General features: G+C 60.3%; 1 protein-coding gene across 1 annotated transcript; it reads right to left on the bottom strand.

The window, feature by feature from the left end:
* Positions 1-1,675: 1,675 nt before the first annotated feature.
* On the bottom strand, positions 1,676-21,051 carry CCDC92B (coiled-coil domain containing 92B). Its single transcript, XM_075771580.1, has 4 exons — positions 20,913-21,051; positions 14,088-14,241; positions 9,524-9,571; positions 1,676-6,044 (listed from the first exon to the last, which is right to left on the bottom strand). Exons 1-4 carry the CDS (start codon positions 20,955-20,957, stop codon positions 5,377-5,379), a joined length of 915 nt encoding a protein of 304 aa, XP_075627695.1. The 5' UTR covers positions 20,958-21,051; the 3' UTR covers positions 1,676-5,376.
* Between the last annotated feature and the right edge of the window lie 374 nt (positions 21,052-21,425).

Genomic DNA, 21,425 nt, shown 5'->3' with positions numbered 1-21,425 from the left:
TTTACGCAGCGTGTCGTCCGGTGGGATCCTCCTGGCCGCTGTGCTCATTGATCCAAGGTTTCTCTTGCTCACCCAGCCCCGGCACACCGGCATTGCTGATCTTATCCACAGCGTGAGGCAACCTCTGGATGTCAGGGAGTTCTCAGGCTCTCCCCTCCTTCGCATTCCCCGTAGGACTTGGCAGCCAGGTGCCGACGGTGCAAGAGGGTGACAAGAACAGACGTGCAGCGAGGCAGCTGCGGCGTCACTACAGCGAGACTGGCTGGTCAGGGCCACTGGGAAGTGAGGGCTGGTGTTCCCGGAGAAGGGCAGGACCCAAAATGTGGCACCCCAAAATGTCCCGAAAATGAAAGTCCATCAGCGTGCTGCTGATTTACCTTCCCGGTGGGGAGAGCCAGCCAGCCAGCGCTGCGGTGCTGCCTCTCCTCTGCCTCCTGGGAGCTTATTGTGGGGAACCGTGCACGGAGATGCACTGCGCAGAGCAGAGCGATCCCTGACTGCCGCGGGCTCCGGCTCTCCAGCCACTTCAGGCAAGAGGATTCTTGCTGCGTCGCTGCCAGCTTTCCTGGGCACCCCGGAGAGGGCACCCTGCAGCCCCTCCGCGGCAGCTGCCCCGTGTAACACCCATCAGCTGTGCCCTGCACCTTCGCTTGCAGTAAGGCGGTTTACAGAAAACCTGGGGCAAATCTTCCCCAAGGCAGCAGGATTAGGCCCCGCCGCAGACAGGTCTCTGCAGCGCCCTGCAGCAGCGGGCAGGTCGTGCAGCCTCCCGAGGGGGGTTCGGGGAGCGGCTGCGCTGTTCAGGCCCTCGCAATGGCACCCTCACAGCGGGGACGGGAAGGACGCAGCCGGGAGCTCTTAGGTTAGCCCCAGCAAACACATTCAGAAAATATGGCTTTTTAATTAACAGGGTCAAGAGGGAGAACTTCCCGACCTGTCTGCCTGGGGTTAAAGTAAGTCCAGGGGAGGGCACACCGAGTCGCCAGGACTGGCTCTGCCGCCGGTGCCGTTGGCTCCAGCACGGGCGCAGCTGCAGCGAGTGGAACTGGTGCATCTCCTCCTCGCCCACCGCTCACCCCGCGCCTGCTGCGAGGTTGCACCATCTGAGACATCACTTTCTCAGAGAGCATTAGGAGAAATAATAGCAATAAGGAAGAGAGAGATTAGCAAACCCAACACATCAAATCCATGAGCCTCTGCAGAGCTGCAGAAAGAAAGGGGGGTGCAGAGGAGAGGTGCCTGGCTGTTCGTCTGTACGCAGAAAGCTCTCAGCACGTTGTGGTTTATACACATAAGACATTGTTTAACAACCGAGCCTTATTGCTATGCATCCATTTCCAGTCTAATCATTAAGCTTTACGAGTTCAACATCAAACATCGCTTGTTGCACACAAAGCACATAGGTGTCAGCGGTTACACCCCTGGCTCTACGCGTGTCAGGTATACGGCGCAGCTGCCTGCACCCTTTGGGCTCCCACGGAGTCCGGCAGCACTAGGTGCACCCACAGACCCCTGTTACACCTGACATGCCAAGGGCGGACTTACAGCCCGACCGGGGGTCTGTAAGAGCCCCCTGCCCGGGGAGAGGAGGGCAGGCACTGCCTGGGCTCCCGCTGCTCCCCAGGGCTCGCTGGGGCTAACAGCAGCCTACTCGTTAAAAAATAGGAACGCTACCTTTTTGTTCTTTTTTTTTTTTTTGATCGTTTTGATCTATTGGATCATTTTATATAAATACAAAGATTAAAATAATTTATCTCAACATCATTTCTATTACAATCATACAGTGTTTTCCCTTCAAAACAAGTGCGTGAGTGTATATATATATATATATAAGTGTATATATAGTATCTCTAGAGCTTCCCTCCCCCCCAAGAACAGCAGCAGTGACTGAAGCAGGTACAGCACGCAGGAGCTGATCCTTCCCGCTCCGAGGCAAGGGTGCCCAGAGAAAAGCGCAGGGCTCGCCCCGACAACTCATTTCCAAGCACGTTACATTGGCGTGAAGGGGGGGAACTGGGGTGCTCCCTCTCCATCCCTTTGGGAACACCCCCTCGCTGTAGGCAGCTCTGCCTGCACGTCCAAGGGCTGCGGGGCTCAGGGCCTGCCCAGCTGCCCGCGAGCACCGGGGAGCACCGGCAGGAGGGAGAAGCAATGGGGGGACTGGAGATGAGATCAACTCCGTGAGCAAGCTGCTAATTAGCGGTGAAGAGGAAAGGATCCTGCAGCTCAGACAGGGTTGCTTCATTTACATACTAGGCACTAAAAATGCTGATTGCTAGGAAGGTATTTACACAGAAGAAGGATCATACCTCTCCCTCCCCTTTTCAATGCTCAGGTCAGTCAGGAACACCATGATCTTATCAAGGATTTTACAACAAAAGCGCAACATACTCTGTCTATCAGGATTGTCTAGGAGGGAGAGAGGAAAGCAGCTGTGCACACCACAGCTAAGGAGCAGCCCAACAGCGCAGCGACACGTATTACCTCTTTCATGTTAAAAGAGAATAGAGCCAAATCCTCAGCAGAACCTCTCGGAACCTGAGAGAAACAGCGATTCCCAAAGGCCAAACGGTGCCTCACCTGTGTGACACCAGCGGGACGCGGGTGGCCGCGGTGCTGCACCCCCGGGTGCTGCGTGTGCAATGCAGCACAAACTGCCCCGCTCCGACAGCAGGGCCCCGCGCACGCCCTGCTCACCCCAGAGCCGGGGCGCAGGCAGAGCCTGCCTTAAATCACTTTGCAACGGCGGGAAGCATCCCGCAGCCTTCCCGAGAGCCAGGCTCGGGGCTTTTCTCCCTTGTGCAACTGTACCCCGGTGCTCGTACCCCAGCTGGGCGTCACCAAGGCACCCCACGCTGGCCCTGCACCCCGCCTGCCTCGGGAAGGCAGCCTGCGCACACCGTGCTTCGCGGCTTCGCAGCCAGGGCAGGGGAGCACACTGTCTGCGGGGGGTGGCAGGCGGGGAGGGCAGGCGGGAGCCAGCGGAGGCTCTGCTGGGCTCTGCACTCCTGAGGCAGCGGCTCCGGACACGTCAGCGGCTGCAAAACTTTCCTGCGAGGGCTTTGCCTTCGCGCCCAGGAGCTGCACACCTCTGCAGGGCTTCAGTCAGGGGGACGGACCGCTCTCTGGGCCCCCGCCTTGGGGACCTGCCCAGGCGCAGCTTTGCTAGGCTTCTTCCCGAACTCGGGGGGCGTTAGAGACCACAGCAGCAGCAGTGGGGGGTCCCAACCCTCAAGGGTGCCCTGGGGGGAGCAGGAGGGGTCTTGCCCTCCAAAGCCTGACTATTCACATCACAGCCAAAGAAAAGGTACAAAACCTGCTAATTTCTGTCCTGCTAGTGCAGCTCGTCCGTTTATGGGTTGGTTTTTACCAAAGAGCTGGCTTAGGGACTGTTGCTGAGAATCTCGTAAAAGCATTTTAATATAGTATATAAATATTGAACTACAAAAATAGACACCTCTGGCTGCATGGGCACGCTGCGGGTGAGCTCGGGCAGGCTAAGCCCGACTGGTCTACGAGGGCGATGTTTCTGAAGAGGTTTCAAACTAAATTGGAAGTAAATGGGGTCCGATCGCAGCCCACGGCTTCCTCCTGCCCGTGCCAGCCGCGGAGGCAGCGGGGTCCCGTGGGAGGCGACCAGGCAAGGGGCTGGCTGCGGGCAGGGGCTCCCGGCTGGGCATCGCCTCCCCAGCACGCCTGCACAGCCGGGCCAGCCGGGGCTGGGAGCCAAACCGCCAGGGCGAAACCCGCCCCGGGTATGGTGGAGCAGCGCAGGTCCCACTGGTGCCCGAGCAGCGAGACCTTCGCCCTGCCTGGCCACCGGAGCCGTTCTTTCCTCTCCCTGTTTCTGCTGTTTCAGAACATCCAGGGAACGGATGTATAAAGCCACTGGTTTGGTTTGGCAAGGCTGCCCCGGCAGGATGAAGGCTGCGTGCTGTACAGCCTCTGTACTGGGAGGGACTGGGAGGTGTGGGAGAACTGGAGGGCCCCGCGGTGGCTCAGCCCTGGGAGGGACAGCAAAGGACATGGGTGAAGTGGCTTTTTCAGCCTCTGCTCCTCGTGGAAGCTGATCCTGGGGCTGGTCGTGGCCCCTGGGAAGGTTTCTGTGTACCGTGGTGCACCATCGCTCACCATCAGCAGATGCTCAGTCGTCTGCGGGAAACCCAGGCCTGGCCGTGGACGTGACCGAGAACTGAAATGCTGGTGCCGAGACGAGACCTGCCTGGCGCGGGGACGCGAGTCGCAGCCCTGCTCCAGTGGCACGTGGAGCAAGGCTGTGCTGGGCGAGGAGCCATGCGGGGCATCCGGCGGGGCTGGCGCTCGCGGCTGACGTCCAGCCACCTTGTCCAAGTCCGGCGTGTAAGTGTAACGGGGGGGGGGAAATCCGTGTTAAGAGACAGCCGAAGCACTGCGCAGGGGAGTGAGGGCCGGGGACATGGCTGGCACAGCTGCACCGTCCCCATGGACGGGGGATCCCTCCTGCACCCGTGGGACCGACCGTCGTTCAGCTGCCTGCCTCCCCGAGGAGCTTCCTGGTGATGTGTGGGGCCCTCTCCAGCCCAGCCCCAGTGCCAGTGATGCCCAGGGCTGGAGGCACGGCTGAACTCATCCCGCTGTGCCGAGCTGTGTGCCGCACAGCTGGTCGGTTGCTGCTGCACACCCACCTCCCGGCTCCCCGGCTGGGGAAAACACACACGGTGTCTGTTCCAAGGGGCACCAGCAGCAGGAAGATCTCATCCCAGAAATGTTAATTTTCTTTTCCTTCTCTTCTCTTCCCTTCTCTTCTCTTCTCTTCTCTTCTCTTCTCTTCTCTTCTCTTCTCTTCTCTTCTCTTCTCTTCTCTTCTCTTCTCTTCTCTTCTCTTCTCTTCTCTTCTCTTCTCTTCTCTTCTCTTCTCTTCTCTTCTCTTCTCTTCTCTCCTCTCCTCTCCTCTCCTCTCTCCTCTCTTCTCTTCTCTTCTCTTCTCTTCTCTTCTCTTCTCTTCTCTTCTCTTCTCTTCTCTTCTCTTCTCTTCTCTTCTCTTCTCTTCTCTTCTCTTCTCTTCTCTTCTCTTCTCTTCTCTTCTCTTCTCTTCTCTTCTCTTCTCTTCTCTTCTTTTTCCCTTGGAAGCCCTGGACAGGCCGTTTCCGCTCTGCAGACCCCGTGCCGGGTTGCCCACCTGCCCCGCAGTGCTGCCGGCAGCACCCCGGCTCAGACCCTTCGGGCAAGGGGATCCTCCCTGGCTGCCTGCGGGCAGGAGGTGCGGGCAGGGCATCCGCTTTCCGCTGCCCCTTCCCCTCTGAGGGGACGGGGGAAAGCAACCTCGGCCGGCACCCACCCTGGTGCCGCCGGGCTCAGGCCTTCCCGGCCAGTCGGGCCGTCCCACACCCTTGCCGCCTACTCCCGGGCCTGGGGGGCACCGCGGGGGCCGGACCCCTGCCTCTTGCCGGGCTCGCCCTTGCCCGACCTGGCCCTGGCTGCCGGCTCCTGTGCGGGCTGCCGGGGGGACCTCTGCACCCGGGGGGCCGCGGCGGCGCTGGCCGTGCCACAGGCCTGGGTGGGGGGCTCCGGTGGCGGGCGGTGCGGGGCGTGCGGCCGCACCGTGTAGAGGAAGAGGGCCGGGTCAGGCATGGCATCGTGTTCCTCCTGCACGGGGTCCCTGGGCCGGGTGCCGTCCCCAGGTGGGCGCCGGGGGTGAGCCCTGTGGCCGCGGCGCCGGGCTCTGCCCTCGGCTGGGGGGCCGGTGGGGGGCTGCTCGGGGGGGGGCCGCCCGCCTGCCCGGGGGCCTGGCAAGCGCTGGGCCGTGGCGTGCAGCTGCAGGGAGAGGTAGGCGGCCGCCTCCGTCTGCTTCTGCAGCTCGGTGTCGAGGATGGTGACGCGATGGCTCCGCCGCTTCAGCTCCTCCAGGAACCGGCGCTCCTTGTTGCGGAGGCTGGACCGCAGCGCGGCCACCAGCGTCTCCTTGTGCTGCAGCTCCTTGCGCAGCTCCAGGTTGTCCTTCTCCTTCTCTTGCAGCTGGGCCTCCATCGCTCGGCACTTCTCCTCCAGCTCCCGGTCCAGGATGTCTGTGGGGACAAGGCACAGAAAGGGGTCAGGGCAGGCACCAGAGGCTCGGCCCGACGCGATGACCACAGCCCACAGCTCCCGTGGGTCCCCGCACGCTCCCAACATGGCTGTGAGGGCACGTGGACGCGGCTGCTGGCCACTCCACAGTGCCAGCATGTCCCAGCAGTGCCATCGGGGCTGCCTAGGTGCTTTTTGGAGCTGGGGCTCCAAAACTCCCCGGAGCTGCCTGAGCGCAGGCTCCCTGCCAGCGCGGGCAGCCTTTCCCCACGCACCGCAGGCAGGCACGGGACCCCCCGTCAGCCCTGAGCTGCGGTGCTGTGGGCACAGTGCAATGCGTAGCACCCGAACGTGGGGGGGTGAAAGCAAAGGCAGTTTCAGCGGAGGATGCCGTTGCCATGGAACCTGCCACCTCTGCCTCGCTGCAGCCTTGTGCTGCAGTTTTAAAACTTCCCTAGGTAACTAGTTTTTCACCCTAAAAGTGACTTTGAGAGTGTGCAGAGAGCACAGGGGAGCATACAGGCTGGGAGAGAAAAGGAAACCTCGGCAGTGAAACCGTCAGCCTGACTTAGGAGGGGTCACTAACCTCAAACCCTGAGACTCCACAGCCTGATTAACGAGGATGGAGATGCTACTCCAGGACTACGGAGGAGCTGGGCTGTGCTCAGCAGGGAAGGAACCTCCGCCCCGGGAGGGAGGAGTGGGCTCAGGGGGAGCCTGTCCTGGGGGCAGGATGGCCAGGCAGCCAGCTCTCCTCGGCTGCTGTGTGCTCACCAACCACCTCTGGTTTCCAACGCCTGACCTGTTCCCCCTTCTGCTCCTGCCAGCAGCTGACTGCCAGCAATGGGGACGGGACTTGTTAAAACAGAGGCTCTGCATCGAGCGGCAGGTTCCCCACGGCTCCCACCACCCTCCCTGCCCTTCCCACACCTCGGCAGGTGACAGACACCCTCCCTGCCCCAGCCCTTCTGAGTCACAGCACGGGCACCCAACAAAGCGTGACTTCACGTGGAGCCCTGCACGCTACTCCTGCACACCCTGCGCTGCTCCAGCCAGCCCGCGTGGGCTCCCTTCCACCTGCCTGCAGGAGGATAACACCTGCCTGACATCCCTCCATCCCTCCATCCATCCATCTCTCCCTCCCTCTCTCCTTCCCTCCATCCCACTCGCCATCCATCCTTCCTCCATCCCACCCGCCACAGTGGCCTCAAGAGACTGCACTGAGTAAACGGCTGTAGCACAACCTGGGTAACAAAGCTCCGCACTTCCCCAATCCCTGCCGTGCGGCCACGCCGTGAGCCCGGCACAGGGGGCCAAACCGCCCTGGGGCACCTTCCCTGCCCACAGCTGGACTCCTGTCTCCGGCAGCCCTGGCCGCAAGCTCCTGCACCCAGCCCTTGGAGGGTGCAGGGAGGGGAGCGAACGCTCCCCGCCGAGGCTGGCACCCGCCTGCACTCACCCCTGCCTGCCCAGGCCTGCTCCCATTGTCTGCAATAATCTCTGCTTTTTACAGTATGATTTGCAACCGCTTTATAGCCTCAGCTCCTAAGTGTCTTCTGCAGAGGAAAATGCTTTATAATGAGATCTTAAGGGAGGCAGTTGCACGCGGTAATTATTACATGAGTGGCATTTGAAGAGCAATCACTTGATGGCATCTTAGATTAGGTGGTTGCCCCATAAACGTGGCAAATATGATTGTACTCCTCGTAAGCTGTTAAACGGCTGAAGGCTGGGCAGAGACCTGTGGGTGGGACTCGCTGCACGCTGTGGGCTGTGACACACCGATGGCACCTGGCGGGCTGGACACCAAGCCCTCCCGCCAGCACAGAGCCCACCCGCGCGGGGAAGGGACCCCGTGCTCAGCGGGAGGAGGGGGCCGAGGTGGGAGGCTGGGAGCACCAAATGCCCCAGGAACCAGCCACGGCACTGAGCGAGGGTGCTGCTGAGGGACCACCACCCCGACGGCCCCGGCGAGAGGGAAGTGTCACCTGGCGCTGTGCGGTGCCATTTGCTGGCCCGCGGGAGCAGCACGGCGAGGCTGGTCTCAGCCCGTGGCACCTCGGCACAGAGGCAAGGCCAGGCAGGATGGGGCCCCAAGAGACACCCCCGGGTCACCGACATGCAGCCCCTCCCCGCCGGGCTGCGGACGGAGCGGAGCCATGGCCCCAGCCAGGCGGGGGCAGCTGGAAAGGGGACGGCAGCTGCCCGGGGAGGACGTCCGTGGCCAGAGTCCACTGCCCGCAGAGTTGCCCAACGCATCGCGCGCAGGCGCCAGGCTGGCCAGACTCTGCTCCGCGGGTCAGGGCTGCGAGTGTGTGCGTGTGTGAGTGCGTGTGCGAGATGCAGGGAGCGGCTGCACCTGCCTCCGGATGAGGGGCTACGGCAGAGGGATGCTCGGGAAGGGGGAGCAGTGCCCAGCTGTGTGCTGGCAGCAGGATGCCATGCCCGGGGTGTCCCTGCTCCACCGCCGTGTCCGTGCGCAGCCAGGCACAGCCCAGCCCGTGGCCAGCCCCCTGCCCGTCTGCGCACTCGTTGCTGGAGGAGCCGAGCCGAAATCAGGGCGAGCTCAGCGCCAGCTCCCCGCTTTGGGGTCCCTCGGCACAGGCTTTCATTTGAAAACCTGCCCATAGCCATCAGGCCGCAGGCGCCAGCGCGCTGCTTGCCAGCACCGAGAGACGCCGGAGCCCTGTGCCACGCTGCTCTGGCAGGAGATGTCCTGCCCGTGGTGGCCTCTGGATGGAGGAATTGCCCGCGGGTTTCCAGTTTCCAGCCCCAGCGGCCTGTTCCCGGCGGCTGAGGCTGCCTTTGGGCTGGAGAAGCGCTTTGCCAGGGCTCTCCAGCCGGGCAGGGCTGCCTGTCCCGGATCCGGGGCTGCCCAAAGAGGGGCTGCGGGACACGGGGCCGGTGGTCCGAGGGGACAGCGTGTTGTGAAATGCCTTTCGGGCAGCTCTTCGCTGCTGGTTCCAGGCCTGGGATGGTGCCTGGAGTTTGCAGGCATTTTTCATGCACAAAGACATTTCTCCCTCTTATTTTGGAATGTGAAAGATTACTTTGTGAGCAAAGCTGGCTGTCTGATGAACCAAGAGAGCCGGGAGATTTTCTGAATCAGCGTCTGGATCGCAATCGGTGAGGGGAGCTGGAGGGGGGCTGATAATGTCCTTGTTGGCTTTTCCCTGGGGCTGAAGGGTTTGCAGGCTTTGAGTCCTGCCCCGGGAGTCTGTGAGCTGCTCCTGGGGGGGCTGTGTCAGGGCATCAGCAAAGCCAACGAGAGATGCTGGCCTTCACGTGCAAAACCTTCCTAGGTGGCTGCCCAGGCATGTAAAGGGGCTGCCAAGAGGTTGTGAACGTGCACAGCCCTGCCCTCAGCCCCCGGCCCCTGCAGACAAGGTCTGCGTCCCCCTCGCTGGGCAGCCCTGACCGGCCCCCTCCTCCCCGCGCCCACAGCCCTCATCTTATCTCCTGCACAAACCTGTGCTCTTACCTTGCTGGCGGGCTTCCAGCTCTTTTATTTCCAGGTCATGGGTGAGCTCTGGAAGAGAAGTCAGACAGGAGTGAGAAGGAGCATCCCGTGCATCCCGCGCTCCCTGCGTCTCCCTCCGCCCCGTGCCGGGGCTGCCGGGGGCACTGGCGATCACCGGTGTGCCGCCTCTGCCTGGGCCACGGTGCGAGCGCGGCCATCTCAGAGCACCAGCCACAGGCTGAGCCAAGAACAGACAATTCCAGCAATTTGTACGTTATTAAGCAGCCTTCGGATCTGGAATCTGCCACAGCGCTTGCCCCCGCGACGTGGCCAAGGCAGTGTCTGTGGGTCCTGCCCCACAGCAGAGAGGGAGGCTCCATTTCTCCGGTAATGCCTTCTCTTTTTCTACAAGAGTTGCTGAACCATTTTCGGTGCTTTAAATCAGGACAAAGAGCAGAGCAATGGACTGAAAATAGACCAAAGTGTAAGTGCCACCCAAAGTATTTCATAATTTACTTCTTCCAGGCTGATCTCTGCCTCTGCACACAACGCAAGCGGGATGGCCTTCTGCAGAAGGGTGCTGCCCTGCTCCGGGGACCACGTGTAGCGTCAAACTCCCCTCTCAGCCTGCCACCGAGCGCAGCCCGGGTGCTGCAGGTATCTCCCCGGGCAGAGCGGGGCGAGGCAGCGGCAGCGCTGGAGAGGAGCAGCTTTTTGTGGGAGGTGGCCCCGGCCTCCCCAGGGAAGCTCCTCAGGGGCGCTGGGACGTGGGCTGCAGACCTCGGGCACCACAAAGTGTCCCTGCGACTGTCCCGTCTCCCGCTGCTCTGGGCCCAGGACAGGGCGGCGATGCTGTGGGTCCGGGTGCAGGCAGCTGCCCGCAGAGCTGCCCCACGCCCGCGCTGCACCCAGGAGCAGCAGCAGCGAGGGCAGCGTCCTGCGGGGATAAGCCCATCGCGGGGCTGCAGCCCCTGCCCACCTGCTCAGCCCTGACACGCTGCCTGCTCTCTGCCTGCACTCTGCCTGCTCTCTGCCTAGCCCTGGGCACAAAACCAGCTCACACAGGGCAGTGAGGGAGGGAGCTCAGGGACTTTCTGGAGTTCACTTTACCCTGCACACTTTTACAGACAATCTCTTTTGAATTAATTATCACAGCCCACCAAACCACCAGCAGCTCTGAGAGGAGGAGGAGAGGGGCAGCAGCAGAATTCAGTTGTTTTGGGACTTTTTTTTCTCTGAAAATGAGTTCAAACGGTTAATCTTTGCCCTACATTTTTCTTTTAATCTGCTTTCATGTTGACTCTAATCCTCATCACTGCCATCCTTCTGAAACGAAACGCTTGGCTCAGGCTGCTCTGCCTGTCTGTCTTGGAAAACAAATCTGTAGCGAGAAGGCAGAAGTAACCAGAACGTAATGCAGTTTCTGGAAAGCTTTCAGCACTCCCAACTGCCCCATTGGAAATCAATGGCAACTGTGTTATTTTTCTGGAGCTAAAATAATAGGTTTGGAGTCTCAGATTTATTTCAAATGAAAACTAAAGCAGTTGCCCATTTCCAAAAAAGACATTGTCCTGCTGAGCGAGCACAGGGCTTGGGCTGATGCACAACCCGGGGTCCCAGCTTCTGTGCTGGAGCCAGGGGGGCTGGTGGGAACCTGCTGCGGTACCGTCCCCACAGCCCCCGAGGGACAAATCCAGGGGAGAGCACCCTGCAGGGCTCCCAGGCGCTCCTGGCCTCGGCGGGATGGAACCAGCTGCTCTGCACTGCTGTGTCCCACCTCCTGCGCCGCCGCCCCGGCCGCAGCCGGCTCCCAGCGGCTCTCCCCCGACCCCGGTGCCTCCGGGTGTCCCCTGCGCAGGGCACGGGGCACGGGGCACGGGGCACGGCCAGGTGATGCACTTCAACCCGCCTGGCGCAGGACACGGCTGAGGAGGGCTTTGTATTCCCTGCCGCGGGCTAGGACACACGGGTCTGCCCTGCAGGAGCCCCCCAGCTGCCCGAGGGGCTGTGACCCTCTTGGAGGTGGCCATGTGCCCCTCAGGGAGCCTACATGCTCATGGGCAAGCTAGAAATGGGTTTATTTAAGACACGGTTGCTCTCAACACGTCGGACTTCCCTTTGCTGCCCGGGAGGACCATCCCGGTGCCTCGACATGTGAGAGCGTGGAGGGACCGTCGGCACAGCCCCATCCACCGCGCTGCCGCAGGGATCCCCCAAACCCCGCTCCGCTCCCGGCACCAGCCTTCCCTCCGTCGCTCTGCTAACGCCGCCGAGCAGGCTAATTATTGCCACAAGGCTTGAGCTCATCTTCTAGGAAAAGGAGAAACAGAAGAGTCAGAGGAATCTATTGCTATTTCTGCTGTGTTTATACCTTGCAAATAAAACGGGAGTGGGAGGGAAGCCAACTCTCCTCTGTAACGCGAAGCTCGTTCCAATAAATGAATCACAGCGCGGGGCTCTGGGCTGCGTTACCTTCCTGTAAAGCCTCCGACCGGGAACGCCGCGCTGCGGGGGTTTGCTGGGGCCGGCTCTGCCCTGGCCGCGCAGCAAGGGCTTGCGGTGCTTGGCCAAAGCAGCCGCCCCTCCTGCCGCCGGGCTGCGGCGAAGGGCACGAGGCTGCGGGGTGTCAGGGGCCGGCGGGGGCTGAGCGCGCAGACAGAGGCTCCGTCCCGCTTTCTGAAAAATCTAAGGGCTGAAACAGCAGCCCCAGGGCAGGCGGTGCAGCTCCGCAGGGCCACAACCGGGGAAGCACTGACTTACCAACTCCACTTTCCTCGTGCAAACAGCCCCACCAGATAACGGCGTTCAGACCACCAGCAAAGCCACCTTAAAACTAGCCAGGGGTTTGCCCCCATCACTCCTAGCAGAAAGGCGTTGCGGAATCACGCACCTTACAGACGAGGCTGTGACCCTTGTCCGGTCAGAGTGAGCTGTCGTTCGGTCGCACCGGGAAGCGCAGATCACTGATAAACAACTGTGCAACGGGCTCATTTCTGCCCCGGGCACTCAGAACCCCCCGGCCTGATTTAGGCATGAGAACTTTGCTGTCTCGCCTATCTGGAGAGGCTGTAGATGAAGCCATTAAAACAATAAAACAGAACAGCAAAAGCGCCAAAGGATGGGGAAAAATAGACAATTTTATCAATGCAGACTTGTCTTTGTTTCCCAGGAATCAGGGAGGACGAGAGGCTGGAAGACAAGAAGTAATTAGCTACGGCTGAATTATTGATGAGAGCAATGGCACAAGTTGGAACGAGTTTCGGCGGCAGGCAGGAGGCCGGGGAGCCATCGCTCTCGCGAGGCTGGCTGAAGGGGAGGGTGACATTGCCGCAGCGGGGCCGTGGGTGGGGGACTGGTGACTGTGCACCCCACAGCCGGGGCAGGTCCCCGAGCCCCGTGCCAGGCTTGTGGCCATGCTTCCCAGAGCCTGGAGACAGGCAGACCCCGTCCGGCCGCTGCAGGGGCTGCCGTGAGTGACCCTGGGTCCCCAGGGACAGGGCTCCTGGCGACAGCCCCCGACCTCGGGAAAGGCGGGGAGGCTGCTCTGCGGCCGCAGAGCTGCAGCCTCTGCGGGAAGGGCTGCTGAGGGTGCCTGGCAGGGACCCTCCCTCCGGAGCAGGGAGCAGCCTGGGGCGGGGGAAGAGATGTGCTGATGCTGCTGGCCTTCGTGCTCATTCAGCACTGCGGCGGTGAAGCACGGCAAGGGGGTACCAGCGCCGGCACCAGTGCCGGGCTGCTCTGGGCTGGGCCGGCAGGAAGGGAATCGATTTTGCTTCTCTGTGTGCAAGAGAACAAAGAGTAACAAAATACAAACAAGAAAATCACATTTCCTCCTGTTCTAAAGTGGCCTCGACCGCCCCCGTTATTGGCAGCGTTCAACGCTCTTCATTCCTCCAGTCTACTGGCACCTGGGAGAAATGATGAATTACTTTTCCATTTTCACGATCAGAATACCTTTGCGGGCACAGATCACGGGAGGCAAAGGCAGAGCCATCTCACTGGCTAATGCTGGGTTTTCCCTTTCCTTACCCCAGTGAATCCCTCGGGGTAGCGACTCCTGCAGCCAAACTACCGCAAGGTGCAGGAACACGCAGCCGGGGAGAGTGCCGAGCTGCTGGGGCTAATCCTCGTTCAGAAGCGTGCCCTGAGCACGGCGTGAAGACAGAGGGAGAGGATTTTAATGATGGATTATCACACAGCCTCCTGTCTTATCACCCACCCGGCCAGCTGATGCCCAGAATAAAAATCGCTTTGGTTCTTCAGTGTTGCAGCTGGACGAAGCTGCTGGCACCCGTTCGTAGAGGAGCGATTTCAGGGAGTTTGATCCACACCAGCTTTGGTGGCCACATAACATGGTCCAGGGAGAGGCTGGTGGCACCTGGGCCAGGGGTGCAAGTGGGAGGCTGAAGGGGATGGAGATCCCCTGATCCCACACTGAGCAGGATCCCCTGTGCATCCTGCTGAACGCCAGCGTGAGCTCCTGCACGGGTCCGGCCCCGGCCCCAGGGTGCCAGCAGGAGCTTTCCTGCCCGATGCGCCCCGTGGACACGCAACTCCCGCACGCCACGGCCACCCCAACACTCACCTGAGCAGTGCTTCTGCAAGCGGAGGATCTCCAGGTGCAGGTCATGGAGCAGCTCCATCTGCTCCTTCTTCAGGAAAGCGATGTGCCGCTGCACGCTCTGGATCTGGTGCTCCAGGGACACGGTCTCCATCGCAACCAAATTCACGGTCCAGGCCTGCAGGGAGCGGAGACGGCTCACGATCAGACACGCAGCAGCACACTGGGCTTGCGAGCCCCATCCCTGGAGCCCTTGCGAGGGGCAGAGCCTGCCGGGTGCAAGGTGGGTGACTGCTCTCATCTACCCTTTCCACGGGGACGTGGCTGCGGGCGAAGCAGCAGATCCCCAGGGAATGGTCCCCAAGCCACCCACCGCCCCAGCACCTCTCGGGGCCGGCTCCTGTCCTGCCTGCACGCAGGCTGGGAGGTTCAAAGACTGCATGAGCAGAAAATGCTGCTGCACGGACCCTGGCGTCGGAACGGCTCGTTTCTATTTTGAATTTGGCCCTAGGAAATGTTTTATCACTGAGCAGGATTACATCTGGGACAGGATTGCTCCCCGCAGTCCCCAGGTGGGAGTTGCACCAGAGACGATTTTCGCTCTCACTTGACAAGCCACACATTATGAAGCAGTAACTGCAGCGAGAGATCTAACACATGAAAAATAGAATATGATCCATCTAACCCGATCAGTGTTACGTGGCGAGGACAGTCATGTTGTCTTCCAGAAGAAGAAACGTCTTCCCTAGTAATTCGCCTGGCAGACAAGAGCTGCTGTCAGTGCTGCGCCAGGCAGCTCAGCCCGCGTCGGGGGTCCATCACCACGTGCTAATTAATGGCTTCAGCAAAGCAGCGGCGCGAGCTGCCTACCTGTGCCGCTGCACCAGGGAGATAAAAATAAACCCCTGAAAGAACCCTTAATCCTGGGAAATACCATGTCGTATGGATGTGGGATCCGTCCTCGCTCCCCACACCCAGTGCAGGAGGAGGGGGAGCTACAGCCAACGGCGGTGACAGCGCGGAGACGTTGTGCCAGCAAGCCTGAGGGACGGCGTGCACCGTCCTGTCCCTGGGAAGCTGCTTCCGTTCCCTCCTTCATCCGCGTCTGAATTCAGTTTTCTTTCTACAGAAACTTCAAGCGAGGGCTTTGGCTCCTGTTTCCGGCATGCCCAGCGCCGTAGTGTAGTACATTTTAAGATAATTCCTGCAACCAAAATTGAATCAAACTGCATTTCAGGTCGATTCCACAGTAAGCAATCTTGGCAGTGCCCCGAGTTCAAAGCTTCGTTCTTCCCAAAGCCTCTCCAGATTTGTGACAACCTTAAAGTCCGGTCTCCATGTTCCTACTCTTTCATGGAAGGCGGGGTGCAGCGAGGCTCCAGAACTAACGGGTTTGGGGTGTTGCCTGCCGTGCCCCACTGCTGCGGCATCGCCCCATGGCCAGCCCCAGCCCTCCCTCACCGGCCGTGACCCTTCCCGTCGGCAACTCGGCGGCTCCGCCGACACCTCTCGCGTAGCCACGGCCGCCACGGGATCCGTGGGGAACGTCAGCCCCTGTGCACCGGCGGCGGCTGCGGGTGAGAGGGGGGTGAGCCCTGCGGCTGGGGAGAAGGGGCCGTGGCGCAGCGCGATGCTGCCTTCACGCCGCCCCCCTGCCCAGGCTGAGCACATCTGCTTCTGCTCCAGCTCTGCCCCGGGCTCGGCCCCGCAGCCGCCCCAGCCATCCCTCCCTCCCTCCGTCCCTCCTGGGGTATAAACCCCCTGCAAGGGGCTGGTGCTGCTCTGCCTCCCGGGGCGCTGCATGGGGGGAGCTCTGCTTTGCTGCACCCCCTGCAAGCCCAGCAGCCAGCCGTCGGCCTGGCTTCCGCGGGGGACTTCTCGGTTGCAATGCCCCTGAGGGCAGTGCCGAGGGTTTCGGGAGCTCCGGTGCTGCCGTTCCTCTCTGCAGCCGGCGTGGGGTGTGCTGGGAGGGGGCCGGGTGGGCACCCCAACTTGTGATGCTGCCGGTGCACAGGCAGGGTGGTTAGAGGCAGCTGCAACACCCAACTGCGTGTAATTAAGTAGAAATCATAGAAACTGTGTTCTCCTGTGGTTGCCCCCTGCTCGAGGGGGTCAGACCAAGCTGTGCGGGGGGGCTGGGGGCTGCCCTGGCCGTCCCCCTCGGAGGGCTGGCTCGGGGCTCGCTCTGCAGCCTGGGGGTGCGTCTGCCTGCGGGGGCTCTGCATAAAGCCGAAAATAAGAATATTGGGTAATGGGAACTGGCTTTGGCATGCATGGGGGGTTGTCAGTGGGGTTTTTTCATGTCCCAGGGAGCCATTCCTGGAGGCAAAATAATGCAATTTGGAGTTTAGCGTGGCTCTGCTCTTCAGGGAATGAAACGCTCCAAACATTCGCCCCATGAATGCTATGGGGAAGCATGAACAGGGCTGGTGTGAGGCATAAAGCAACAGATAACAAAGGTCCTGCTTCTCATTTCAGGTGCTTATTGTGGGAGGTATGATTTATACTGGGTTAAAGCTTCCCTGTGGAACAATGCCATGGAAGTGAAAGTAGCCCTGGACGAGCCTGCTCAGCCCTGCCTGGCTGAACGGAAGGTGCGCACGCTCTGCGCAAGGAAACCGCGGGCGATTCCAGGAACCCCAGGGGGGTTGCAGTCCCTTAAAACGGATCAGTGGAAAAAATACCCAGCTCCAGACTCTACTTCCTAATCATTCCTGTTCTTCTGAGTGACAAGGTGGTGATTTCCAACTCTTGTAAGTCCCCCAGCCTTTCTTGATGGCACCATAACTAACAGACAAGAGAGCTGGCATTCGTTCGTTGTACCAGGACAGCTGGCAATGATGGGGATTCGTTAAAGGGGTGGGGGGTAATTTACTTGGGCCACGCACCAGCTGTGGAAGTTACCTGGCATCTGCCGTAGGTGAGGAACACAAATCGTATCACAGCACGTACCCTCCCGCCAGCCCCGGCTGCGGGGGGCTGTGAAAGCGCGACGTGCTGCGCTCCAGAGCAGCTTCATGATGGGAGTTGGGGCACCTCATCTCAGGAAACGTCAGAAAGTAGGTTGGACGAAGCCCGGGGGATACGTAGTGCTATTTTCAAGCACTTTGTTCTGTCTAGTTGAAATGTCTTTAGTAGAAATGGCCGCAAATTTTCCATTGAACTTTCCCTCCTCCCTTTAAGTGGGAAATTGCCCTTTTTTACCAATGAAAATGTTTTCCTTTACAAATAAATAGTTGATAAACATCAAGCTGTAAAGTCAAAGAAAAAAATTCTGGAATTGAGATCTGTTTGCTGTCCCTGATTTGGAAGATACAAAGCCTGCATAATTTACCTCGGGAGGGCGGGGGGAAAGTCTGTTTTCAAAATTGCTATGAGAAATCTTTAGCGGGTTGGGATCAGCTTTGCCTGTCCAACATGACTTTCACCGTTTCCCTTGAGAAACAGCTCTCGGCTCGTGGCAGGAACGTCAGAGGTATCGTGTCTGCGGGAGAGCACCTCGTTTTGCCCACGCGTGAGACTCCCGGCCGCACTACGGACACACGGCAGGCAGGGCAGGAGCTGCCTTCACAGGCAAACGGGGACATCGCCGGTGACGGTCGCACTGCTGCCGAGCAGAGATGGGGAGATCTCTCCTGGTGAGAGACCCGCGGGCGGTGACCTGAGGCTGCTGCTGCTTCGCCAGCCCCACAGCCCCCACGAGCGAGGGGAAAAACGTGCCGTCCCGCTCCGTGGCCGTTAGACAGCTGTGTCACAGGTAATGATGCAAGAGCCAGGAGCTATTAACAAAGCTGCAATTTAGTCCTGAGCCTTCAATAGCATCTGTAAGCCGTTTGAGTGCCTCTAACCTCACCAGAAGGCAGCGGATGAACTCTCGCCTCGCCGAGGCTGCGTCCATCCATCACCCTAAAGGGTCTCAGAGCCGAACTCTCAACAACTGGTATCTTCCCTCCGTTGCTTCTGAAGTCAAGTGGAGATGGCAGCAGCATTCTGAGCCTTTAGTTTGATGCATGCCTTTGGTCATTTCACACAGCACAATCACTTGGGAGGTGTTGGGAGTTAATTAGTTAATTAGCTGCTGCTCCCCATGTCAAGGGCTTCAAGGCACCCAGCAAGTGCTCGTGACCATGTTTCTATGGGGTGAAGCAAGGTGGGAACCTTCAGCCTGTGTCAGAGGCACGAGACCCAAAGCACGGTGACTAGGGCTGTCACTCCCAGGGAAGCTTAAAAGCACGAGCTCCTCTCGCCGCGGCCTCGGAGCGCTGCTCCCAAAAGGGTGGTTGTAGTGCAGCAGGTAGGGACGGGGCTGGAAGTGACCCTGCTCTGATCCCTGCCTTGCTGCTGTGGCTGTCACGTCTCTTTTCCAGGCTGGTTCTAACTTGCCAGAGCAACTGGTGGTGGAAGCCTTCGCAGTGACCACGTACTGTCAGCTTTGAGGAGTTACGTACGAGGTTACACCTCTAGAAAACAAAGTCATTCAGAATGAAAGCCAAGGGTAAGTGATAGTCCCCTTTAGTTTGAAGGGTGCTCTGTGCCCTTGTGCTTCTGATAACACAGACACACAGAGCTGGAAAGGAGGCAGCAATCAGCTGATTTTTGCCCCTATTCAAAGGTGGCACCTACAATCTGAGCTGGCCCCTTCTCCCTGCAGAGCTGTGGCTGAACACTGTCTCCGGTTTTGGAGACTGGGCATCCAAGGGGCTTTGCTCCATCACAGTTTTCCAGGAACAAGTTTCCCTTGCTGACCATGCAAGGTTTGGAGCACAGGACTCCCAGGCCTCTCCTCGGAGTGGTGGGACAGCCCTCAGCAGGGCACTCAGGACCAGATCTTTAACTTTAAAAATATCTTAACCCTCAACTGCAAATTTACTCAGAGAAGCTCTGAAAGCTGAGCTGGTAAAGTGACGGGTACGTTAGAGGAGGTTTCTGGGCTGCTGAGCACCAGCAGTTCATGGGAGTCTGCGTGAGTGCAACCCACAAGCATGAACATGGGGACATATTCACCAGGACAGGTGAGCGAGCGCCACAACGGGCCTTGGAGAGCTGCTGCCTCCAGAGCAAGCTTCCCTGCTACGCTCGGCCACCCCCTGCCCGCTCTGGCCCTGCCCGGTCCCTCGCCAGAGGGTCTCCAAGGCCGTGGGCTGGCGCCTGGGCACGGCACCGACGTGGGGTGCGGCGGTGCTGGGCTCAGTCCCCTGCAGTTCCCCCCGCTGGGTGATCGTGGGCACGGTCTCGACTGCTGACCCTCCCTGTGGGCCTGCCCCCACCTCTAAAATACATTTTTTTCTGTCCCTCCTTGTCTTTTCACCAGATGATGACCACAGTCGTTGGGACGAGGCATGTTGGGAGTCCTGACCTCAGCTGGGTGTTTCCAAGTGCCATCAGGAGACCTCAGCGAGATTCGCAATTTCATCCCAATTGATCGGAATTCTTATTTCACAAAACAAAATGACCGAAGCAGCCTCCTGAAGTAGCTACAACGGCCGATTTAGTGGCAAGTCTACTAAGCGCTGATTTCCTTTGCACAGACGGATTGTTTGAGAATTTGCTTCCAGGGCAAAACTATCCTGAAGTCTGTTGTTTAATGCCAATCAGAATCCCAAAACTTTGACCCAAGAAAAAAAACCTCAGTTCCTGACGATGCATTTTGAAAGGCAGATACAGTAGTGCACGTACACAGACCCCAGCACAAACGCCGTCACACCGAGATCCAGCCCTCATCCACGTAATCATTTTTCCCCACAAATGGCAAATTAATGAGGAGTCAGAGGGCACAAACAAGGTTTGCAGAAACAGGTCGATAATTTATCCCGCTGTGGATGCCAGCAACCCCCTCTCCATCGCATTAAAACATACGCAGGAACAAACATGGATACATATTAGAAATCTATACAGCTCAGTGTTTACGATCTCAAAGAATACGAACGCAAACTTCGCCACAACGCCACGAAGCAAGTATGTCTTTACATGTAAGGAAGATGAGGCAGGAGGAAGCTAAGAAACTTGCCGAAGGTCACAGAGGTAGCAGCAACGCCAGGAATAGAAACTAGAGGTGAAATCCTGGCCTTGGGAAAGTCAGTGGGAAACCTGCCCTGATCTCGGTAGAGGCAGAATTACACTCGGACTCCTATTTGCTATTCATTGTCTACCAGTATCTATTTAAAGATAAAAATCGATACAAACGTTGATTATAAATTATTGTGTTTTCTCGCAATTCTCTAAACACAACTGCCTGACTACCAGCCAAAGCTGAAGCTCGTCATGTGTTTGCAGATGCTGAAAGCAAGGCCGTGTTTTCTCCCGCTGGCTCCGGGGGAATTATCTATGGATTCAGCTCTCCGTCAGGAGCAGAATTTGGCCCACCATCAACGCTTTGAATCAATCATCGTCTTAAGTGGGTGATCCCCGTGGTGCCGTCCCGCACTTTGGGAATTTTGGAGCAATGCTTTCCGGTCCCCAGCTGAGTCCTTCCACAGACACTTAACTCCGCAGCTGCCAGCGCAAACGGGCAGAGCATCCGCCTGCGCTCGGAACGGCCTCCGCAGCGGGAGGAACGAGCCTCCGGTGGTTATGTATAGCGTGCAGCAACTTCCAGAACAGGCACCGGAGGGGCTGAGGCAACTTCTGGAGGGACGGCTGCCCCGCAGCGCCCGGTCCCTTCCCCGGCCCGCTCCCCGCTCCCCGCAGCCCGGCCGCGCGTCCCGCCGGCTCCCCGCGCTCGCAGCCCCGCAGGCAGCTCCGCGCTGCCGCCCCGGGCTCCCCCGCCCGCCGGGGCCGCTCTCCCTGCCCGGGGGGCGCCGCCGAGCCCGCGCCGCGCCCGCCCTGCCCCGCCGAGCCCCGGTCCCTTACCTGGGGGGAGCGGCGGGGCCCCGCGGGGCGCCCGCTGGGCGTCATGGGGCGGCGGCGGGGCCGGGGCCGGGGCCGGGGCCGCGCCGGGCTCCCCGCGCTGCCCGCGCTGCCTGCGGCGGCCCCGCCTCGCCCGGCCCGGCCCGGCCCCGCCGCCCGCCGGCAGCCGCGCCGTAAACAGGCGGCAACGTGACCGGAACTGGGGAGCTCCGCCGGGGCGAGGCGCGGGCGGGCGGGGAGCGGGGCCGACCCGGGAGCCGGGCAGGGGCAGGCGCCTGCGGGGGCGCGGCGGCTCCGGCAGCACCGGGGCGCGGCGGGGTCCCGGGGGACCGACCCCCCCCGCGCCGGGGACATCCCCCTCCCCGTCCCCAGCCCCGTAGGCGGGCCGGGGCTCCGCTGCCCCCCGGGGGGGGGGGAGCCGCACTGGGGCCGGGGCTCCGCTCCCCCGGGACACCCCCACCACCACCGGGCCGGGGCTCCGCTCCCCGGGACACCCCCCCCCACACCGGGCCGGGC

Source organism: Balearica regulorum, chromosome 19 (assembly GCF_011004875.1).
Source record: "Balearica regulorum gibbericeps isolate bBalReg1 chromosome 19, bBalReg1.pri, whole genome shotgun sequence".
NCBI classification, from domain to species: domain Eukaryota; kingdom Metazoa; phylum Chordata; class Aves; order Gruiformes; family Gruidae; genus Balearica; species Balearica regulorum.
This window is presented reverse-complemented; position numbering and strand designations above follow the sequence as displayed.